The sequence below is a fragment of the Rhinoraja longicauda genome, chromosome 15 (genome assembly GCF_053455715.1).
Source record: "Rhinoraja longicauda isolate Sanriku21f chromosome 15, sRhiLon1.1, whole genome shotgun sequence".
NCBI classification, from domain to species: Eukaryota; Metazoa; Chordata; class Chondrichthyes; order Rajiformes; family Arhynchobatidae; genus Rhinoraja; species Rhinoraja longicauda.
In genome coordinates, this window is record NC_135967.1 from 38708550 (window position 1) to 38734048 (window position 25499).

The following is a 25499-nucleotide window of genomic DNA, read 5'->3' on the forward strand; positions in this document are numbered from 1 at the left end:
TTGTATTGTTCCGTTTTCTATCCAGGACAATATTAGCATCTATATTAATGTTAATAATTGCATTATTATCAACATCAACTAATGTAGTCACATTGAACATCACCTCCCAGGGAGAAGGCCATCACAAAATATTCACAGCAATCATAATGTCATGATTGGGGATTTGGGGATTTATTTCAACTTGCCCTTATGTATCATTCAATCGCCCAGTCTGATTTTTGATGGTCCCTCAATTGTTAGTTGAACAGATCTTCCCATCCTTACTATTGTTCTCCTTGAAATTTCCCAGCTTTTAGCCACATGAATGCAATTATAGTACTGGATTGTAATTCATTCCATGTAAAACGTGGAACATAATATGACAATAGACAATAGACAATAGGTGCAGGAGTAGGCCATTCAGCCCTTCGAGCCAGCACCGCCATTCAATGCGATCATGGCTGATCACTCTCAATCAGTACCCCGTTCCTGCCTTCTCCCCATACCCCCTCACTCCGCTATCCTTAAGAGCTCTATCCAGCTCTCTCTTGAAAGCATCCAACGAACTGGCCTCCACTGCCTTCTGAGGCAGAGAATTCCACACCTTCACCACTCTCTGACTGAAAAAGTTCTTCCTCATCTCCGTTCTAAATGGCCTACCCCTTATTCTTAAACTGTGGCCCCTTGTTCTGGACTCCCCCAAAATTGGGAACATGTTTCCTGCCTCTAATGTGTCCAATCCCCTAATTATCTTATATGTTTCAATAAGATCCCCTCTCATCCTTCTAAATTCCAGTGTATACAAGCCCAATCGCTCCAGCCTTTCAACATACGACAGTCCCGCCATTCCGGGAATTAACCTAGTGAACCTACGCTGCACGCCCTCCATAGCAAGAATATCCTTCCTCAAATTTGGAGACCAAAACTGCACACAGTACTCCAGGTGCGGTCTCACCAGGGCCCGGTACAACTGTAGAAGGACCTCTTTGCTCCTATACTCAACTCCTCTTGTTACGAAGGCCAACATTCCATTGGCTTTCTTCACTGCCTGCTGTACCTGCATGCTTCCTTTCATTGACTGATGCACTAGGACACCCAGATCTCGTTGAACTCCCCCTCCTCCTAACTTGACACCATTCAGATAATAATCTGCCTTTCTATTCTTACTTCCAAAGTGAATAACCTCACACTTATCTACATTAAACTGCATCTGCCATGTATCCGCCCACTCACACAACCTGTCCAAGTCACCCTGCAGGCTTATTGCATCTTCCTCACAATTCACACTACCCCCCAGCTTAGTATCATCTGCAAATTTGCTAATGGTACTTTTAATCTCTTCGTCTAAGTCATTAATGTATATCGTAAATAGCTGGGGTCCCAGCACCGAACCTTGCGGTACCCCACTGGTCACTGCCTCCCATTCCGAAAGGGTCCCATTTATCCCCACTCTTTGCTTTCTGTCTGTCAACCAATTTTCTATCCATGTCAGTACCCTACCCCCAATACCATGTGCCCTAATTTTGCCCACTAGTCTCCTGTGTGGGACCTTGTCGAAGGCTTTCTGAAAGTCGAGGTACACCACATCCACTGACTCTCCCTTGTCAATTTTCCTAGTTACATCCTCAAAAAATTCCAGTAGATTTGTCAAGCATGATTTCCCCTTCGTAAATCCACGCTGACTCGGAATGATCCCGTTACTGCTATCCAAATGCTCAGCAATTTCGTCTTTTATAATTGACTCCAGCATCTTCCCCACCACTGATGTCAGACTAACTGGTCTATAATTACCCGTTTTCTCTCTCCCTCCTTTCTTAAAAAGTGGGGTAACATTTGCTATCCCCCAATCCACCGGAACTGATCCTGAATCTATAGAACATTGAAAAATGATCTCCAATGCTTCCACTATTTCTAGAGCCACCTCCTTAAGTACCCTGGGATGCAGACCATCAGGCCCTGGGGATTTATCAGCCTTCAGTCCCATCAGTCTACCCAAAACCATTTCCTGCCTAATGTGGATTTCCTTCAGTTCCTCCATCACCCTAGGTTCTCCGACCCCTAGAACATTTGGGAGATTGTGTGTATCTTCCTCAGTGAAGACAGATCCAAAGTAACGGTTTAACTCGTCTGCCATTTCTTTGTTCCCCATAATAAATTCCCCTGTTTCTGTCTTCAAGGGACCCACATTTGCCTTGACTATTTTTTTCCTCTTCACGTACCTAAAAAAAACTTTTGCTATCCTCCTTTATATTATTGGCTAGTTTACCCTCGTACCTCATCTTTTCTCCCCGTATTGCCTTTTTAGTTAACTTTTGTTGCTCTTTAAAAGAGTCCCAATCCTCTGTCTTCCCACTCTTCTTTGCCATGTTATACTTCCTCTCCTTAATTTTTATGCTGTCCCTGACTTCCCTTGTCAGCCACAGGTGTCTCTTACTCCCCTTAGAGTCTTTCCGCCTCTTTGGAATAAATTGATCCTGCAACCTCTGCATTATTCCCAGGAATACCTGCCATTGCTGTTCTACCGTCTTCCCTGCTAGGGCCTCCTTCCAGTCAATTTTGGCCAGCTCCTGCCTCATGCCTCCGTAATCCCCTTTGCTATACTGTAATACCGACACTTCCGATTTTCTCTTCTGCCTTTCCATTTGCAGAGTAAAACTTATCATGTTGTGATCACTGCCTCCTAATGGCTCTTTTACCTCTAGTCCCCTTATCAGATCAGGATCATTACACAACACTAAATCCAGAATTGCCTTCTCCCTGGTAGGCTCCAGTACAAGCTGTTCTAAGAATCCATCTCGAAGGCACTCTACAAACTCTCTTTCCTGGGGTCCATTTCCAACCTGATTTTCCCAGTCTACCTGCATGTTGAAATCTCCCATAACCACCGTAGCATTACATTTTTGACACGCCAATTTTATCTCCTGATTCAACTTGCACCCTATGTCGAGGCTACTGTTTGGGGGCCTATAGATAACTCCCATTGGGGTCTTTTTACCCTTACAATTTCTCATTTCTAACTGAGCCTCAAGCTCATCCACTTTATTTTTTATACTACGCGCATTTAAGTACAACACTTTAACTTCTGTATTCACCTCCCCTCTCACATCGATCACAATTGGCCCTGCCCTTAATTTCTTTTCCCCTCTAGAACTTCTGTTCCCATTCTTCCGAGAGTCTTTTGCAATATCTCCTGTATTCCCTTTTTATACCTCATCTTCAATTTGTCAACCCCTCCCCCCCACTACTTAGTTTAAAGCCACAGGTGCTATTGGTAGTATATAAATGCAATTATATGGAACAGTAATTCCCCCCTTATCATTACAATGTGTATGGGTGTCCATCAGTCAGTTTGCAAAACATAACAAAAATCTGCATTCCTGATCAAGTCATTAAATTATTTTAAACTAAGAGGCGGCACAGTGGTGCAGCGATAGAATTGCTGTCTTGCAGCGCTTGCAGCGCCGGAGACCCGAGTTCGATCCTGACATACGGGTGCTGTCTGTATGGAGTTTATACATTCTCCCATGACCACATGGGTTTTTTCCAAGATTTCCGGTTTCCTCCCACACTCCAAAGACGTACATATATGCAGGTTAATTGGCTTGGTGTATGGGTAAATTATCCCTAGTGTGTTTAGGATAGTGTTAATGTGCGGGGATCGCTGGTCGGCGCGGACTCGGCGGGCCGAAGAGCCTGTTTCCACGCTGTATGTCTAAAATTAAAACAAGAGGAGTTGAGTATAGGAGCAAGGAGGACCTTCTGCAGTTGTACAGGGCCCGAGTGAGACCACACCTGGAATATTGTGTGTAGTCTTGGTCTCCGAATTTGAGGAAGGACATTCTTGCTATTGAGGGAGTGCAGCGTAGGTTCACAAGGTTAATTCCCAGTTTGGCGGGACTGTCATATTTTGAAAGAATGGAGCGACTGTGCTTGTATACACTGGAATTTAGAAGGATGAGACGGGATCTTATTGAAACATATAAGCTTACTAAGGGATTGGACATGCTAGAGGCAGGAAATATGTTCCCAATGTTGGGGGAGTCCAGAACCAGTGGGCACAGTTTAAGAATAAGGGGTAGGCCATTTAGAACGGAGATGAGGAAAAACGTTTTCACCCAGATTGTTGGGAATCTGTGGAATTCTCTGCCTCAGAAGGCAGTGGAGACCGATTCTCTGGATGCTTTCAAGAGAGAGTTAGATAGAGCTCTTAAAGATAGCGGAGTCAAGGGATATGGGGAGAAGGCAGGAACGGGGTACTGATTGTGGATGATCAGCCATGATCGCATTGAATGGCGGTGTAGCCTCGAAGGGCGGAATGGCCTCCTCCTGCACCTATTGTCTATTGTCTATAAAACTAAAAACTATGAAAAAACGTGTGTCCATGCAGCACGTTTCGGAATCCAGGATGTCCCAAAATGCTTTGGAGAAAATAAATACTTCTGAACTGTCAGTGTTGTAACTCATGGAAACACAACCACCAATTTATACACAGCAAGGTCTGTCAAACAGTAACGAGGTAAATGGCCGGATAATTACTGTGAGCTGAATTAATTGCATGTTGTATTTTCAATTTTGCAATTAGAATTTGAATCAGCAGGTGCAATGTTTTTTTATGATCTGGAGCAGAATAAAAGTAGTTTATGTTTGGAAATTAAAACATTTCATTTTTGATATGAAGTTATTCGCTGTGTTCTTAAAATTGTTATTTTATTTGAAATATTAATAACACTTGCTTAATAGCTTAATGGTCTTTTATGGATAATTTTACCGGGTTGCATTCTTGATGGGACAACTTCGCCCGAGTAGATGCAGATGTTAAAATGTAATTTTAAGTCATTTTGGTTTGTTAGTCCCCAGCGCAGATCCTGGGCAAATTAACAATTGATGCCAAAGTATACCGGGGAAAATAATCATCTGGGATCAACATCCCAATCTGCAGTGACATCTGGTGGAAAGTTCATGTGTAATCATTGGTCTAGATTTTGTTGGTGTTTGCCAGTTATACAATTCAGAAATGCAGATATTTGCCTCTTCAAATGGCAGAGTCATATGGACACAAGGAGCAGGAGGAAGCCAAATGGCTCCTCAAGCCTGCTCCACCATTCAATTAGATCATGAATGATCCAATCTGAACCTCACCGCCTCCCTCTCCATTGACTCCCTCGTAGAACACATCTCTGCCTTGAATATATCCATTGGCTCTGCCTCCGCTGTTTACTCAGCTAGAAAATTCTAAAGAGTTGTTGTCCTCTCAAGAGAAGAAATCCATCTTCATCTCCTTTCATGGGTCACCCCTTATTCTGAAACTACGCCCCTTAGCTCTAGATTCCCTACAAAGGGAAAGACCCTCTCAGCATCTACGTGATCAAGCCCTCTCACAATATTATCGTTTCAATAGGAACCCCTCTTGTTCTGCTAAACTCAATGGAATGTAGGCCAACCTGCTGATTTTTTCTTCGTACATCAATCACTTCATCGCAGGTATCAACACAGTGAATCTTACCTGCACTGCCTCCCATTCAAGTGTACTATTCCTTAATTATGGAGACAAAAATCAATTGCTGTACTCCAAATGCAGACTTAACAACACTCAGAAAGGTTGCAATGAACCACCCTTACCTTTACACTCGATACCTTTATCAATAAAATACCACATTTCATTCACCTTCCTAATTATTTGATGTACTTGCATATTATTTATTTTATTTCGTGTAGTTGGATCCATGTGCGCAGTTTTGGTCTCCTAATTTGAGGAAGGACATTCTTGTTATTGAGGGAGTGCAGCGCAGGATCACCAGGTTAATTCCCGGGATGACGGGACTGACATATGATGAAAGAATAGATCGATTGGGCTTATATTCACAGGAATTTAGAAGAATTTGAGGGGATCTTACAGAAATATATAACATTCTTAAGGGATTGGATAGGCTAGATGCAGGAAAAATGTTCCCGATGTTGGGGGAGTCCAGAACTAGGGGTCACAGTTTAAGAATAAGGGGTGGGCCATTTAGGACTGAGATGAGGAAAAACACTTTCATCCAGAGAGTTGTGAATCTGTGGAATTCTCTGCCATAGAAGGCAGTGGAGGCCAATTCACTGGATGTTTTCAAGAGAGAGTTAGATATAGCTCTTCGGGCTAATGGAATCAGGGGATATGGGAAGAAAGCAGGAATGGCTACTGATTTAGGATGATAAGCCCTGATCATATTGAATGGCGGTGCTGGCTCGAAGGGCCGAAGGGCCGAATGGCCTACTCCTGCACCTATTTTCTATGTTTCTATGTTTCTATGAGATTCTTTTCTACTGTGAATTTTTGTGATCTCCATTTAAATAAATAATCTGTTTTTTCATTGTGTAGGAAGGAACTGCAGATGTTGGTTTAAACTGAATATAGACACAAAATGCTGGTGTAATTCAACGGGACAGGCAGCATCTGTGGAGAGAAGGAATGGGTGATCTTTCGGGTAGTCTCCCTTATTCCCACATTATACGCTATTTTCCAACTTCTTACACGATCATTTAATCTACCTATATTTTGTTGTTGGCTCTTTGTCATCATCCACAAAACTTGATAACATCTATCTTTGCCTCATCAATCGATTTGCCTGGGCCATAAAGGACATAGCTAAAGCTAAGTCATTGATATAGATTGGAAAAAAATGTGTCCCTGCACTGATATATCTAGTTATTGATTGCCATTCTGAAAATAACCCACTTATCCCAATTTTGTGTTTTTTCTCAATTAGCTGCTCGCTTTTCCATGCCAATAATATTATCCCCCACCTTATGTGCTTTAACATTATGCCGTAATTTATTTTAATGTGTTACCATATTATATGCCTTCTGGAAATCTAAATACGCTACATTTATTTGTTAACCTTCATCAACTCATAATTATTTCCCTTTCATAAAACCATGTTGACTCTAGCTTAAGTTCAGTTTATTGTCACGTGCCACAACTTTTTCCAGGACACGACATAACACCGAGCACTTTGAAAAGCTTCAATATTTTTAAGAGAGTGCAGAGAGGCTCAATTTAACTAGTTAACTCCAAATGTGCAGCACTCCTTCAGAAATGAACAGGAGTATCAGCCTATATTTTAATTTTCAAATCCCTGGAATGAGCCTTCCATAAATGTGTTTTTGTCCCCAAAAAATTTGATCATGCTGCATAGGAACAATTAATGTTTCATATGGACCAACATCAATCCCTGATTGATTGAATACGTTATTGTCACATGATAGGTCGCAGTGAAATTCTTTGTTTGCATACCCAAGGTATGCAAATAGTCGCCCATAAAGGGCGCTTACAAAGTTACAAATCCTCCCCCCCCCACCCCACGCCAGTTCCTCCTTTGTTCTTACCCCCTCCCCCCACCCTCACGGTGGTTCTCCCATGTTGGGTCCTCCATTGTCCATTGTTCTTCCCTCCTCACGGCAGTGATTGATATATAAAAATAAATTTCAAGCACAATCCCCTCTGTCCTAGCCAAAGCAGTGAAAACTGAGTGATGAGGCGTAGTGGTAGGGCTACCGCATTACAGCACCAGAGACCCGGGTCAGATCCTGACTACGGGTGCTTGTTTGTACGGAGTTTGTACCTTTTTCCCCGTGACCTGTGTGGGTTTTCTCCGAGATCTTCGGTTTTCTCCCACACTTCAAAGACGTACAGGTTTGAAGGTTAATTGGCTTGGTATAAATGTTAAATTGTCCCTCGTGTGTGCAGGGTAGTGTTAATGTGCTGGGATTGCTGGTCGTTGGGGACTCGGCGGGCCGAAGGGCCTGTTTTCGCGCTGTATCTCTAAACTAAACTAAATAAAAGAGGCGGTGAGACCCTACCATAAAGTTTTAAATGGCTTAGAAACTAGTCAGCTAGTTCAGTTTAGGGATAGTTTATAGATCTACTGGTCTCTATGCAAGGCTTGTCATAATTATTTGAAGCAAGTCTCACTCATTTTGGCTTAATGATCTAAACCATTTTGATTCCTCTCACGTGCTCTAAACATTAAGAATAGCTCCATATGGACGTCCTTTAGAAATGATAATGAAAGCTCACTTATTTCCATGGTGACTATTATCAAGCAATCAAAATGCATCTGGGTTTCTTCCAGCTGGAAATGTGCCAAATAATAACTATAATGTCACCCAACAGAAGCAAGCCATCAGTACTTTCTCTGATAATCAAACAAGCCGCATAGCTAATTGAGAAGTGTAAACATTAATGAATTTAGTTAGACATGAGGTAAGAGCTCAGAGCTCTGAAAATTTTACAACCAAACACTGCCATGCATTCCACATTCAAATGAATGACTCAGAATGGTTTATTCTCTAAGACTTGCTTACTTTAGTAGATCATAAAACAAGGTAAATTCCAATAAGGAAAAGTAAAATAAAAATCAATCTTTATTAACTTAGAATGACTAGTTTAGTTCAGTTTAGTTTGGAGATGCAGCATAGAAACAGGCTCTTCGGCCCACCGAGTCTGCACCGACCAGCGATCACCCTGTACATTAGCACCATCCTACACACTAGGGACAATTTACAATTTTTACGAAGCCAATTAACCTGCAAACCTGCACGCCTTTGGAGTGTGACAATAGACAATAGACAATAGACAATAGGTGCAGGAGTAGGCCATTCAGCCCTTCGAGCCAGCACCGCCATTCAATGCGATCATGGCTGATCACTCTCAATCAGTACCCCGTTCCTGCCTTCTCCCCATAACCCCTCACTCCGCTATCCTTAAGAGCTCTATCCAGCTCTCTCTTGAAAGCATCCAACGAACTGGCCTCCACTGCCTTTTGAGGCAGAGAATTCCACACCTTCACCACCCTCTGACTGAAAAAGTTCTTCCTCATCTCCGTTCTAAATGGCCTACCCCTTATTCTTAAACTGTGGCCCCTTGTTCTGGACTCCCCCAACATTGGGAACATGTTTCCTGCTTCTAATGTGTCCAATCCCCTAATTATCTTATATGTTTCAATAAGACCCCCCCTCATCCTTCTAAATTCCAGTGTGGGAGGAAACACAAGCAGCCAGAGAAATCCCACACAGCCACGGGGAGAACGTACAAACTCTGTACAGACAGCACCCGTAGTCAGGATTGAACCCGGGTCTCTGGCGCTGTAAGGCAGCAACTCTACCATTGCGCCACCCAACTGCGGCCTTTTATTTTAGGATCCTTCTTTTTTTCACATTATTTCAGATTGTTATCTCTATAGGTCTGCTCACTGGTTCATCATATTATATTTGTAGAACTTTCAAATATGTATCTTCATAAGTTCATAAGTTCTAGGAGAAAAATTAGATCATTTGGCCCATCAAGTCTACTCCGCCAGTCAATCATGGCTGATCTATCTCTCCCTCTCAACCCCATCCCCCTGTCTTCTCCCCATAACCCCTGACAGCCGTACTAATCAAGAATCTGTCAATATCCACCTTAGAAATATCCATTGATGGTCTCCACAGCCATCTGTGGCAATGTATTCCACAGATTCGCCATCCGGTGACTGATGAAATACCTCCTCATTTCATTTCTAAAGTTATGTCCTTTTATTCTGAGGCTATGACCTTATTCTGAGGCCATCTTAAATAGTTTTTTTGCACTTTTCGTAGAATATGGAATATTACATATATCTTCCATTAATAGTTTTTTCCACATTTAAACACGAGCCCTTTTATGTTATCATCACAATTTAATTTGACATTTGTATTTGATACAACTTTTCTATAAAGGTTACACTGCTTTGAATCGGTTCTTGATCACTGACCTGAGAAAAAGGGTTTCTGCCAAATGGCTGCACAAATGGCTGCACTAATTCTTTACTGCCTCTAACGTTATATTAAGCTCTGGCCTTTACTGACGTTCTGCAAAGCTTGATGCTGTCAGGTACAATTTAATGGTATTGCTGCCACCTCATTGCATTTGAGACCCGAGTTTGGTCCTTTCGGGTGCTCCGGTTTCCATCCACATCTCAAGAACTTGCAGACTTGTAGGTTAATTGGCCTCTGTGGAAAAAAAACTTCCCCTAGTGTGCAGGGAGCGTTTGACAAAGTGAGATAACATAAAACTTTAATCAGAGGGAATTGTTGAATTGACTTAGTATCAAGAGATACATCAAAGACCATTGTGCTGGTGAGCAATGTCATGGAGGGAAATGTGAGATGGGGGTGGTTGTGTTGGCAGTATCACAGCTACTCATAGGTCTCTCAGTGCAACGCTGGTACTGGCATAATTCTCTGAGATTGGCAACTTTAACATGTTCACTGGCAGCCAGGTGCAAGTTAATGAAAATATTGTCAAATTAATTCTGCATTGAGGACAGCTACAACTTCAAATGTTTTAAAAAAAATCAATCCACAAGCTCTTGAACAAATTAACCATGTCCTCTGGCTGCTTTTGTTATTTACATTGTCGCTAGTGTACGCACAGGAAGTAAATTAAGTGTAGGTGCGAAGAAAACTATCACATTTTGCATTAGTTAATGCACACCAAATAGTCCCCTATGGATGATAGATCTTTAGTCAGAGGGTAGTTAATCTGTGGAACTCATTGCCACAGAAGGCTGTGAAGGCAAGGTCAGTGGATATTTTTAAGGCAGAGATAGACAAATTCTTGGCTGCGGGTGTCTAGGGTTATGGGGAGAAGGCAGGAAAATAGGATTAGGAGGCAGAGATCAGCCATGATTGAATGGCGGAGTAGATTCGATGGGCCTATTGGCCTGATTCTACTCCTATAGCTTGTGATCGGTCTTTAGGCTGGAGAATGGCAAACAATACCAGAGTCTGGAAACCGAGGAATGGGTTGAAGAAAGGAATGAATGGCAAACATGTCCCACAAGCTATTTCATTGAAAGAAGCATCAAATAACGATAGGTCCACCGCCGATTTTCAGGCAACCAATGGTCTGGCGCCTCCTTGAATTCGGACAAAATCACGAGAGCGCACTTGTCCCCCCGAAAATGTGGAGCCTGGGCCAGGTGAGGTGGCCGATCTCGACCTCATCGGGATTTCCGCGCCGATCGGCGGGTCGAATTTGCCCCCTATGGCCGATGCTCTCGTGCTCCGGAACTCCAGTCTGGCCGGAGCCGGTAGATCCATTCCCATAACCGATCTCCGTGGCTGACTCTGTGGGCCGGTATCAGGGCCTCCCAAGACCGTGACCTCTGTTGGTCCAGCAAAATGAATAGTACGTCAAGGCGCTGGAACCAGGGGTGCCGGAAAATCGGTAGTGGATCTGTAATTATTTGACTTGGAGTTGGCACGAACTGAAGTACAACACAACTTAAACAAGACCATAACCGTTCAAAGTTCAGAAGGAACAGTTAAGATGGCATCGAGCACGCCAACACCATGAAGTAGGAACACACAACGACTGGTATGAGCAACAGGAGGAGCTCACCATCTCACAAACTACCCACCCACCTGGGGTGGGAGCTGCTTTACGTCACCCTGGGTAGTTCTACGGAACTGGCAAAATTTGCAGCAAAGCGTCAACTACGGTTGAAGCACCAATTGCCACTTTTGATTGTTGTAGTTGACACACAAAAGAAAGACCCACCCACCTTCCTGTTGGCCTCCACCTACTCCACCTGTAGAAATGCTTCCAGTTTAAACATTGTGCTCAAGAGCCACCATTTAACCCACAAAACCAGAGTGGAAGTAAGTCAAATTCAATTTCGAAGGACAGCTTAAGAAGAAGAATAAAATACAAACATCAGGGATACATTCACTAGTGTTATGAAAGACACGCCATGCATAGATTTAGCTAGAATAGATCACAGCAGTGGTTTGGGCAACACTCGTTTATCATTATTAATTGACAGTTTAGAATCAGATAGCTTACTGCTCTATCTGTTGGCTATGAGATGACCTTGTGACAAACAATTCAGTTTATTGTATGTTAATGTTCTAGTTGATTTAATTTAGGTTAGTTTTGAGATACCGCATGGAAACAGGCCCTTTGGCCCACAGAGTATGTGCCGTCCAACGATCCCCGTACACTAGCACTACCCTACACACCAGGGACAATTTACAACTTTTACTGAAGCCGTATTAACCTACAAACCTATATGTCTTTGGAATGAGGAAGGAAACCGGAGCACCTGGGAAAACCCACGTGGTCACGGGGAGAAGGTATAAACTCCGTACAGACAGCACCCGTAGTCAGGGTTGAACCCGGGTCTCTGGCGCTGTGAGGCAGCAACTCTACTGCCACCGTGCCACCCCAAATTGATGGTCTCAAATAATTAACTAGCTAAGAACAGAGAAAATAGAACGGTATAGCATAGGAACAAATGTTCGGCCCATAATATACTACCAACCATGATGTCAATCAAAATTAATCCCATCTGTTTGCACTTATTCTATAATCCCTCTGTTCCCAGCCAGTTCACATGCCTGTGTAAAATGCCTCTTAAATGTTGCCATTGCTTCCACTAACTTCCCTGGTAGCACCATCCCGGGAACCTCTGAGTGAGGAAAAAAGTGCTTCTCAATCTCCCTTAAACTTTCCTCCTCTCACCTTAAACCCATACCCTCTGGAATTTGTCGTTTCCACAGAGGGAAAAAGCCTCTGACTATTTGTGTGCAGGAAGGAATTGCAGATGCTGGTTTATACCGAAGATAGACACAAAATGCTAGAGTAACTCAGCGGGTCAGGCAGCATCTCTGGAGAAAAGCAATGGGTGATGTTTAGGGTCGAGACCCTTCTTCAGACTGAGTCAGGGAGGAGGGAAACTAGAGGTATAAATCTAAACGAGTGTTGTCTGATCTTCGGTGTCTATCTCAGACTATCTACCCTAATTATGCCTTCTATAATTGTATATACTTCTATCAGGTTGACCCTCTGAACCTCCAGAAAAAATAATACAAGTTTGGCCAACCTCACTTTATAACTAAAATCTCTGATCCAGCCAACGTCTTAGTGAAGAAAAGATGAAAGGCAGATGCTAGTTTACAAAAAAAAACGACACAAAGTGCTGGAGTAACTCAATGGGTCAGATGGCATCTTATGGAGTCATGGAATCATGCAGCATGTGTTGGCTGCAAAGGCTGGTGGGGTGAAAGGTGAGGACCAGGGGTAGAATAGAACAAGGATAGAACAACTATCCTTGTTCCGTCTCGGTGGGAGTGCTGAACTACGGGATACAGAGGAGATACAGGTGAGGGATCCATCTATAACAGCAGGGGGGAAAACACGTTTATTAAAGAAAGAGGACATATCAGATGTCCTAGCATGGAAAGTATCATCACGTGAGCACAAACAACAGAGGGGCCAGCACTGATGGGGTTAAGAGGGAGAGATAGATCAGCCATGATTGAATGGTGTAGTAGATGTGATGGGCCGAATGGCCTAATTCTACACCTATCACTTATGATCTTATGACCTTATGATCCCTGCAGTGCACCACTGGTGATAGACTGGTCAGAATAACACCCCTCTACAAATTTACTCTGTCTCCAAGAGCGAAGCTAATTTTAAATCTGTGTCTGTTCTGCAAAAAAATGCCAGATACTTTTTTTTTCTAAAATGATAAGTGGTTCCTTTTGTAATAATCACAGCTTTTACCCTCATGTGAACAAAAATCTAATATTTCCGCTAAACACAAAATAAACCTGTGCTTTTCGATTCTGAATACTGCTTCCCAATGAATGGAGACACAAGAGACTGCTGATGCAGTCATGAGTCTGAAGAAGGATTCCAACCCGCAAATTCCTCCGTCCATTTCCCTCCACAGATGCTGCCTGACCTGCTGAGTTCCTCCAACATGGGTCGGCACGGTGGCGCAGCGGTAGAGTTGCTGCCTTACAGCGCTAACAGCACCAGAGACCCGGGTTCGATCCCGACTACGGGTGCTTGCCTGTACAGAGTTTGTACGTTCTCCTGGTGACTGCGTGGGGTTTCTCCGAGATCTTCGGTTTCCCTCCACACTCCAAAGACGTATAGGTTAATTGGCTTGGTATAAATGTATTAAAAAATTGTCCCTGGTGTGCTTAGGATAGTGTTAGTGTGCAGGGATCGCCGGTCGGTGTGGATTCGGTGGGCTGAAGGGCCTGTTTCCGCGCTGTACCTCTAAACTACACTAAACGGTTTGTTTGTTTTTGCCACATAATATGTTGATTAACTTAATATTACCAAAGCAATTTTAAATTATATGTTTGAACACTTTTTCCCAGATATCTTACCTCTGCGGGACACTGTGTGTTTTCCCTTTTGATGACATGGAGTAGAAACAAATCTGTTACAGTTCAGTACCTCAAGGAACTTTTCTATAAGTTTTTCTCTTGCTGGAATGCCTTCAGAGTCCTCACAACATGAAAATTCTTCTTTTTTGTCTAAGGATATTAATCATATCATATCATCATATCATATATATACAGCCGGAAACAGGCCTTTTCGGCCCTCCAAGTCCGTGCCGCTCAGTGATCCCCGTACATTAACACTATCCTACACCCACTATGGACAATTTTTACATTTACATTTACCCAGCCAATTAACCTACATACCTGTACGTCTTTGGAGTGTGGGAGGAAACCGAAGATCTCGGAGAAAACCCACGCAGGTCACGGGGAGAACGTACAAACTCCTTACAGTGCAGCACCCGTAGTCAGGATCGAACCTGAGTCTCCGGCGCTGCATTCGCTGTAAAGCAGCAACTCTACCGCTGCGCTACCGTGCTTAATACATTTTAAATAATTATTTTAAAAGATTTGCAATATAAAATTGACAAACAAAAGTTAATCTTTATCGTGAGGTCTTATTAGATTGCTAGTGTTCCACAGAAACAATCCCAACACTAAATGTTATACCCTGTATCCTGTATCTATACACTGTGGACAGCATGATTGTTATCATTTATAGTCTTTTCACTGACTGGATAGTATGCAACAAAACTAAACAATGTCTACACTGACTGATCTACCTATACTAATTCTATTTACCAACACTTGGTCCATAGTCTATTATGCCATGGCAATTAAAGTGGTCATCCAAATACATTGTAAATGTATTAATAGGATGATATTAGACCAAGTGGACCCGTTGGGCCCAAACCTCTCCTGCATTGGTGCAGCACCCTCTCCTCTCCCCCTCTCCTCTCCCCCTCTCCTCTCCCCCTCTCCTCTACCTATAAGATAATTAGGGGATTGGACACATTAGAGGCAGGAAACATGTTCCCAATGTTGGGGGAGTCCAGAACAAGGGGCCACAGTTTAAGAATAAGGGGTAGGCCATTTAGAACGGAGATGAGGAAGAACTTTTTCAGTCAGAGAGTGGTGAAGGTGTGGAATTCTCTGCCTCAGAAGGCAGTGGAGGCCAGTTCGTTGGATGCTTTCAAGAGAGAGCTGGATAGAGCTCTTAAGGATAGCGGAGTGAGGGGGTATGGGGAGAAGGCAGGAACGGGGTACTGATTGAGAGTGATCAGCCATGATCGCATTGAATGGCGGTGCTGGCTCGAAGGGCTGAATGGCCTACTCCTGCACCTATTGTCTATTGTCTATTGGCTCCCCCTCCCCTCTCCCCCCTCCTCCTTTCCCCTCCCCCTTTCCCCTCCCCCTTCCCCTCCCCCACTCCATCCCCCTCAACCCCCCTATCCTCCCTCCTCCCCACTCCCTCCCCCCCCCCTCCCTCCATGACATCTCAAGGCACAAGAGGTAAGGTGGATTAGTTTAGTTTAGTTTAGAGATACAGCGTGGAAACAGGCCCTTCGGCCCATTGAGTCCACACCGACCAGCGACCCCCACACATTAACACTATCCTGCACATACTAGGGACAATTTACAATTATATCAAGCCAATTAACCTTCTAACCTGTACGTCATTGGAGTGTGGGAGGAAACCGAAGATCTCAGAGAAGTCCAGAACAAGGGGCCACAGTTTAAGAATAAGGGGTAGGCCATTTAGAACGGAGATGAGGAAAAACTTTTTCAGTCAGAGAGTTGTGAATCTGTGGAATTCTCTGCCTCAGAAGGCAGTGGACGACAATTCTCTGAATGCATTCAAGAGAGTTATATAGAGCTCTTAAGGAGAGCGGAGTCAGGGGGTATGGGGAGAAGGCAGGAACAGGATACTGATTAAGAATGATCAGCCATGATCATATTGAATGGCGGTGCTGGCTCGAAGGGCCGAATGGCCTACTCCTGCACCTATTGTCTATTGTCTATTGTCTAAAACCCATGCAGTCACAGGAAGAATGTACAAACTCCATACAGACAAGCGCCCGTAGCCAGGATTGAACCCGGGTCTCTGGCGCAGTAAGCGCTGTAAGGAAGCAACTCTATCGCTGCGCCACCGTGCCGCCCCATGAGAGAGTAATCTCCACTTGCCTGGATGGGTGCAGCACCATCAACTTTTAAGAAAATCAATACTATCTAGGACCCGCAGCATGCTTGACCGGCACCCCATTAACCCCAACAAAAATCATTCCAAATGCATAACCCTGAGAGAGGAACAATTATTCCTTATGAAAAGGCACAAAATGCTGGAGTTACTCAACGGGTCAGGCAGCATTGCTGGAGAACATGGATAGGTGACGTTTCAGGTCGGAACCCTTCTTCAGTCTCTTCCTAAGAGATCATTCCTTATCTCTGTCTTTTGAGGCATTATCCATAAGCCTGTTGTGTGGTCACTGCAAAGAGTTACGGCCCCCTGTACTCTTCACGGCCACATAACTGAGTTAAAAAAACCACATCAGCCACAGAAAACCCCAAGTTTTTGTACTTAATACTATGGGCCCCAATCGTCACAGCACCATAAACATTTCAGCTCAGAATCTGTATTATTGATCCCACTGCCCAGATGCTTGCAGAGAGAACAGTCAGTTCACTATAGAATAGACGTTTACAGACACATCAAAGAGCTCCAAGAGGAGTCCAGGCCTTCGGGTGTACAGGGGAGGAAATTGGATAAAAGAATGAAAGTGGTCATTTTGTTTCTCTTCTCTATGTTTTTGGCTGGCAGTTCGCATGTGTTGCGAACATAAGAATCCAATTTACAAGGATTAATAAGCCTGAGGGAATGGGATGGCGAATTAACATTCGTAGCTCAATCATCCCTGCGTCAATGGCTATTTCAGCTAATGAGAAGCTGCTTCTGGAAGCAGACACTCAGTACCCTGGGAAATGTTCAGAATGAATGAAAATTAAGTAGAAGACCGTGTTTATCATTTGCTGTTTCATCCCTGTTTGTGCCTCTCTTTGCCAAGCTTTAGGGATTCAATGGTACTTTATTGCCACATGCACCCAGGTACACAGCCAAATTCCTTTTTTGCATACAGTTCAGTTAAAAAAATCTTACTATGCGTAGGTACAATCACGGTTCAATGGCATTTTATTTGTCACATGTACCGAGCGAGGTACAGTGAAATTCACTTCTGTATACAGTACAGTACAGACATCACTATACATAAGCACTTAGTATCAACTTAGATAAGCATCTCAAATACAGTGCAAGCGTAGCGACAAGTGTACAGAGTGGCCAGTTTGGAGCCATTTTCGAATCCCAGTTTGTAAATGCAGGGTGTTATTAACAATGTTGTTAACAATATAGAGTCTGATCTTTGATATAAAGGCCCATTGTCCTGGCTGTGGCACAGGGTCGGAGTTCTTGCGTTCCATTTCCATGGTGCCACAACTCCCCAGTTTCACTCAAATCACTCTTAAAGCAGACCTGTTAGCTCCCAGTTAGGTGTTGATAGTAACTCAGGGGGAACAGTTTTTCACTCACGCTAGACTCACCAGACACAGGTTTATAGCTCAGTTCCCGATCCGCATTGAGTGAGATGATTTCAACCATGCAACTGTCAGCAGCAGTACAATTGCCCTCAACATCTGCATAGGCAAATGTAGAAATGATCCAATGTTCATTTGTGAATATGAACCAGACTCAGGAACAGCTACTTTCACTGTTATCCAAGATGGACTGATCAGTCCACTCAGAAACTAAGGTATAGTCCTAATCGTTCAACCTACCTCATTGTGGACACTGGACAAGTAGCTGCATTGCTAAAAAACTATATTCTGCGCTCTGAAAATGGTCTCTTTTTCTACCTGTTGTATTTGTGTATGGCTTGATTATATTCTTGTGTAATATTAACCAATTTAATTGGAAAGCATGCAAACAAAAGTTTTTCACTGCATCTCAGTTCACATGACAATAATAAACTAATTGACTAGACATTTACAGCCTTGGTTTTATTGCAAACTATGGTTGGACCATCATTCCAATGAGATATCTGAAGCTTCTTGACATTTGTGTAATCATGCATTGAATTGGAATTGATATCTTTAGAGAGCAAAAACAAACAAAAAGGAGAAAAAATGTACTTTTGGAAGCGGTTTTATTTGATATCCTGAATTGAAAATAATGTTTTAATTCTTTCCAGAGTTGGCATTGCCAGATTCATAAACAATTTGTGTGTTTCCAGCTTTCAAATGATTTTTGATAGTCTCTGTACTTGCAATACAAAGTTCCATATGCCAGAAGCAAGGATTGTAATTGTAATTGTAATTAACTTATTAGCCAAGTATGTAAAAACATACAAGGAATTTGATTTGTCATACAGTCATACGGAAAAAGCAACAAGACACACGACTACATAACAGTTAACATAAACATCCACCACAGCGCACTGTGATGGAAGGCAAAAAACGTATTACCTTCTCCCCTCCTTTTCTCTGCAGTTCTCTCCAGAACAATGGGCCACAGTTGAAGAATAAGGGGTAGGCCATTTAGAACTGAGATGAGGAAAAACCTTTTCAGTCAGAGAGTTGTGAATCTGTGGAATTCTCTGCCTCAGAACGCAGTGGAGGACAATTCTCTGAATGCATTCAAGAGAGAGCTGGATAGAGCTCAAGGATAGCGGAGTCAGGGGGTATGGGGAGAAGGCAGGAACGGGGTACTGATTGAGAATGATCAGCCATGATCACATTGAATGGTGGAGCTGGCTCGAAGGGCCGAATGGCCTCCTCCTGCACCTATTGTCTATTGTCTATTGTCAAACCATCCGCAGTCGGGGCGATCGAAGCTCCTGCAGCCGGCGATCAAAGCACCCGCGTCGGGGCGATTGTAGCTCCCGCGATCGGGATGGTCGAAGCTCCCGCGGTTGGAGCTCCCGAAGTTAATCCCTAACCAAGGGGCTGCCAGCTCCACGATGTTGTCTGCAGGCTCCCGCGGTTGGAGCTCTCGAAGTCGATCCCTGAGAATGGGTCCGCCAGCTCCACCATGTTAAGTGTAAAGGTTCCCGCTGTTGGAGCTCCCGAAGTCGATCCCTGACAAAGGGTCCGCTAGCTCCACCATGTTAGGCCGCAGTGCGGACGGAGATACGATACGGAAAAAGTCGCATCTCCGTCGATGAAAGAGATTTTAAAAAGTTTCCCCATCCCCCACATAATACAAAACTAGATACACTAAAACATACATTTAACAACAGACTAAAAACAACAAAAGATGAAAAGGATGAGACAGACCGTTGGTGTGGCTGCCATCGTACGGCCCCACCCGGTGGATGAGGAATTCAAAGATGCAAGGAACTGCACGGTGAAGGGAATGAGCTGCCAGAGGAGGCAGTTACTATAACAATATTTAAAATGCATTTGGACAGATACATGGACAGGAAAGGTTCAGAGGGTAATGGGCCAAATAGAGCAGATGGGTCTAGTGTAGATGGGGCATGTTGGTCGGCGTGCTCACGTTGGGCTGAAGGGCCTGTTTCCAATGCTGTATGACTATGATTCTTTGATAAGTAAATGGGAAATTTATTTTTAATATTTGGTCAAAGGTTTCCATGGAAGCATGTAAGATACAGTTATCAGGCAGCACTAAATGTTGCTGTAATCGGCTGCTCGTTCCTTCTGCATCTTCTGTACTTGGAAGTCAGTGACACCATTCTACTGTCAGCTGAATGTCATTTTAAATGAGACACAAGAAGCTTTCTCTGACAGTGGTTAACAATTCCTTCCTCAATCAACTCCATCACAAAAAGCTTCGCTTTCCTCTCACTGGTCACGCCGTGTTAAGGATGGTCGACAGAACAGTCACTATACGAGACACAGGTAGGGGTGCCAACTTTCTCACTCCCAAGTAAGGGACAACAGGTAACGTCACTGCCCCGCGCCCCACGTGACCTCACCCAGCCAGCAGCCAGCAGCCACGTGCTCCCGCTCCACCAATGGTGGTTGCCTGGGCCGGGAGGCGGGTTGCTACGCAACCTCCGCTAGGCAGCACCCGGGCCTCCGGGCCTACACTGTCCAGGCCTACAGCAGCCCCCAGGCCTACAGTGTCCGGGCCTACAGTATCCGGGCCTACAGCGCCCCCCGGGGCCTAATATGGGACATGGGCGTTCCCGTGCTGGACAAACCAATTTAGGCCAATATACGGGATGTCCCGGCTAATACGGAACAGTTGGCCACCCTAGACACAGGTGATGTCTTGCATTGTGTGTAGGAAAGAACGGCAGATACTGGTTTAAATCGAAGGTAGACACAAAATGCTTGAGTACCTCAGCGGGACAGGCAGTGGAGGATAGCATGCAAAATAAAGCTTTTCACTGTACCTCAGACCACATGGCAATAATAACCCTAAACCTAAACAGCAGGGCTAGTATATTATTGAGACTGAAAGATTAAACATGTAGCTGAGAGCTGATTTTCTATCCAGAAAAATGCAAACTCAGACAATAATGTAGAGCAGATCGACCAAGAAAGGTATTGTTCTAGCTGGGCATACATTCACCCGATATCCATACAGTAGTTTTTTCGGAAGTCAATACGATAAAATACAATACGATGGAACTTTATTTGTCCCAGGAGGGAAATTGATCTGCCAACAGTCATAAAGCACGAGATACATGAAACATGAAATTAGATTGATGAGTGGAAAGGATTGGGGATGTGTAAAGATTGGGGAGGGGTGTCAGTCTGTTCCACGACAGAAGTGGGAGGGGTTGTATAGTTTAATAGTCACAGGGAAAAAGAATCTCCTGTGGCTATCAAACAATACTGAGAAAGAGGAACAAAATCGGACAAGAAACATAACAAAAGTTAACAATAAACAGAGGGTTGTGTGATCCATGTGCCTATCTAAAAGCCTCATACTGTATATGCCACCACCTGCCTCCACCACCATTGCCAAGGATGATGCTGGAGGCAGAAATGATAGTGGCATATACAGTGAGAGGCTTCTAGATAGGCACATGGATATGCAGGGAATGAAGGTTATGTATCACATGCAGGCAGAGGGGATTCGTTTATCTTGTCATCATATTTGGCATGGACATTGTGGGCTGATTGGACTGTTTCTGCGCTGTTCTAAAAGAAACATCTTTGTAAATACTAAACCATTCCTTCTCACCTGCTTTGAAATTCTGAGGTGACATAAATTCCAGTTCCGATTTGATTGCAGAGATTTCAGATCCTGTTTCTGGCTCATCGAAAGACTGATAGGATTCAAAAGACTGACTGTAGGATTGACGACTCTTCTTGTTTTCGCCAGTGTAGGTCGCGAATGATTCATCAGAGTACCTCACAGGGCTGCTCCTGGGGCTGCTGAGAACTTCACAGGAATCATCTTCAGGATTCTGGACTCCAATCTGCCCTTCACTCATTATTATTGTGCTTGCAATAGATGAGAAGTGGGCTGCCTAAAATAAAAAGCAAAGAGCTTTCTTGTAAGTTTAGTTTAGTTTAGTTTAAAGGTACAGAGGGGAAACAGGCGCTTCAACCCACCGAGTCCGCGCTGACCGGCGCGGCCTGGAACGTGGCAACTTCAACAGCCTGACCGCGGGAGAAGACGGCAGGGGAAGAGAAAAGACATTGTGGCCTTCCATCACAGTGAGGAGGGGACTGGAGGAGACTCACTGTGATGGATGTTTCTTTTTTTTTGATTTGTGTTGGCTGTGATTGTGTGTGAAATTGTTTATTTTTATTGCTCTATTGCTGGACTGTGGGGGACCTTTCATTTCACTGCACATCTTGTATGTGTATGTGACAAATAAACTTGACTTGACTTGACCAGCGATCCCCATATACTATCACTATCCTACACACTAGGGACAATTTACAATATTTACCGAAGCCAATTAACCTGCAGTCCTTTATGTTTTTTGGAGTGTGGGAGGAAATAGGAGCACCTGGGGGAAACCCACGCGGTCACAGGGAGAACATACAAACTCCGTACCGACAGCGCACGTGCTCAGGATGGAACCCGGGTCTCTGCAGCATGTAAGGCAGCAACTCGATCTTATCGAAACGTAGAAGATTATTAAGGGGTTGGACACGTTAGAGGCAGGAAACATGTTCCCAATGTTGGGGGAGTCCAGAACAAGGGGCCACAGTTTAAGAATAAGGGGTAGGCCATTTAGAACTGAGATGAGGAAAAACTTTTTCAGTCAGAGAGTTGTGAATCTGTGGAATTCTCTGCCTCAGAAGGCAGTGGAGGCCAATTCTCTGAATGCATTCAAGAGAGAGCTAGATAGAGCTCTTAAGGACAGCGGAGTCAGGGGGTATGGGGAGAAGGCATGAACGGGGTACTGATTGAGAATGATCACATTGAATGGCGGTGCTGGCTCGAAGGGCCGAATGGCCTCCTCCTGCACCTATTGTCTATTGTCCATTGTCTATTGTCTATTGCTGCGCCACTGTACTGCCAAGTATATACAATTAAGAGAAGCAGAGATAGGGTGGACAGTCAGAACTTTTTTCCTATGGTAGAAATGTCAGTGACTAGAGGGCATATCTTTAAGGTGAGAAGGGCAAAGTTTAAAGGAAATGTACACAGAAAGTTCCTGGAACATGCTGCCAGAGGTGGTGGTGGAGGCAGGCAAGATGAAGAGGTTTTTAGATAGGCACATGGATATGCATGGAACAGAGGGACATGGTAGGCCTTTGAGATTAGTTTATCTTGGCATCATGTTCAGCACCGACGTTGTGGGCCAAAGGGCCTGTTCCTGTGCTGTACAGTTCTATGTTCTATGTTCCCAAAAGAAGTATGGAACTGTGAGATTAGCCGTAGTGTCACAAAGGAACAGAGAACAGTTAACCATTAAATCTACAGTCAAACAAAAATGAAACCTGATATTATAGGCCTGGAAAAGTATGAACGTAAGTACACTTTGTTTTTAAGCTGGATAATTAGTTTTTTTTCTTCTCTCGCATGCACTCACACACACACACAAATACAGGTGATCGAGATAAATTGTGTAGGAAAGAACTGCAGATGCACCGAAGATAAGACACAAAATGCTGGAGTAACTCACGGGACAGGCAGCATCTCTGGAGAGAAGGAATGGGTGACGTTGCGGGTCGAGACTCTTCTTCAGGCTGAGAGTCAGGGGAGAGCAAAGATACTAGAGGAACAAGATGGACCACTCCCATGAAATCTCCTGTACTGAAGTGTATCACAAAATGCTGGAGTAACTCAGCAGGTCCGGCAGCATCTCTGGAGAGAAGGAATGGGTGACGTTGCGGGTCGAGACCCTTGTTCAGACTGAAGTGTAGTACGCAAAGGAGCCACTTTAGTAGGCAAAACCCACCGTTCGTTTTGCCTCTCACAGTGTAATCAGTGTTTTGGGGGAACCGTATGTGTGATGATACCATTAAAATGCAGAATATATCTCATCTATCAATTCACAGATTTTTTTTCTTTTTAAATGTTTCTGCACTTTTCTGCCTACTAAAATGGCGCCTTGACATACTACGCCGGTTTTTTTAGGGTCGAGTGGTCTATCTTGTTCCTCTAGTATCTTTGGGGGAGCGGGAGTCTAGAGATGCGGAAGGGCAAGGTGCGAAAATGACAGATCAAAGCAGACGCTGATAATGAGATCACTGTTAGCTGAGGGGAAGGCGACAAAGAGGCATACAATCGGTGAAATTAATCAGGAGGACAGTGAAACTAGTCGGAGTAGTAGCGTGGGGGAGGGACGGAGGGAGGGAGAGGGAGAGGGAAAGCAAGGGTTCGAGGAATTGTTGCTGCCTTCATTCCCGTCTCCAAACCTCTGTAGTCTTGCCTGGCAACAGGAACGTTTTATCTCTCCTCACCTCTCCGCTCAGTGAACTGTGACCGAACTGCACAGACGGAGCTGGTTGGCTTCACACTCTGTGGGGGGATTGTGCACCGGGGCCTGCTGTGTGTTTCTACACTCCACTCGGGTTGCAGAAAACATGAAGCTCAGTAACAAATCGCTGGATTTCTCTGAGCCTCCTGCCTTCCTCCCCCAAACAAACCCTCTGCTGGCACTGAGACTAGTTCCTCCAGCAACTGGAGTATTCCATTCCTCACTCACTTCCAAGGGGAGGAAGTCCTGCAGTGTCCCGGCAAGCGTTTGCTTTTACCCTCAGCTCAATACCGGACAGCTTCAAAATCAATGTCCCAATACTACCACGTTTTTTTCCAATTTTAATCTTCCCTACTGCCGACAAAGAAGTGCTTTCCTTCACTGTAGTTTAGCAGTTTAGACCCCCCCCCCCCATGTGACTTTCAATAATGTCAATAAACCCCTCCCACTAATCACTGCGTGAGATACAGATCCAAAATCCTTTCTGCAATTGAGAATAGAATAGCCTTTATTGTCATCCAAAAAAACACGACTTTTGGACGAAATTCCATTACCCACAGTCCAACAATAAGAGCAATAAAAATAAGCAATAACACTCACAATCACAAACCAACACAAAACAAAAAAAAAGAATTCCAAAGAGTTAAGAGTGTTTGATGATAAAAAAAAACCCCACAAAGTTGCTGGAGTAACTCAGCAGGTCAGTCAGTTTCTCCGAAGAGGATGGCTAGGCAACGTTTCAGGCCGTGACCCTCCTGCGGATTTAATTATCACATGTAAAACAACATATGCACACTCGATGGGCCGAATGGCCTAATTCTGCTCCTCTGTCTAGTGGTCTACTGACAACAGAACAGTGAGATTCTTACTTGCAGCAGCACAACAGGCCTGTAAGTCAATGCACACAGATATTATATAAATCAACAAAAAAATCAATAAATTAATAACCACAATACAAGTGCAAATAAATAGTTTGTAGTGCAGTCCACAGAAATTCACAGTTGAGATTAGTGTTGTGTAGTGTTTAAGTGCCTGATGGTTACCAGCCAAAGCGCTATGGGCTTTAAACACAGCGCAATGGGCTTTCAACAGCGCTATGGGCTTTAAACTGTTGGCATTGACAACCTTAATCATATTAAATGGCAAAGCAGGCTACAGGCTACTCCTCCACTCCTTGTTCTTTGTCCATTTTCTGCCTTTCTTCTTGTGACCCACAGATGGCAGACGTGTTTCAGCTTGCCAGACTCCTTTCATTGTTACTTTAACAACAGATACAAAGTAGTTTTCTACAAAAGCCAAAAGTGTACACAGACTCAGATAATTTACCCAATATTTTACATTGTCATTTAAAAATATGCCCCATTGTTAAGCAAAGCAGGATACTGATTGTCTGCGATCTCTACCCGAATCATCATCCATTCCTTCTCTCCAGAGATGCTGCCTGGCCCGCTGAGTTACTTCAGCATTTTG

General features: G+C 43.9%; 1 protein-coding gene across 1 annotated transcript in view; it reads right to left on the minus strand.

Moving 5' to 3' along the window:
* LOC144600425 (uncharacterized protein C8orf48 homolog) overlaps positions 1-24299 on the minus strand; it is a 38613-nt gene extending 14314 nt beyond the window's left edge. Inside the window, exons 1-3 of the mRNA XM_078412016.1 lie at positions 24258-24299; positions 21329-21617; positions 14167-14316 (exon numbers count right to left, since the gene is read on the minus strand). Coding sequence (XP_078268142.1) covers positions 14167-14316; positions 21329-21581 — 403 coding nt within the window. The 5' untranslated portion in view covers positions 21582-21617; positions 24258-24299. The remainder of the gene's footprint in view (positions 1-14166; positions 14317-21328; positions 21618-24257) is intronic.
* Positions 24300-25499: the final 1200 nt, after the last annotated feature.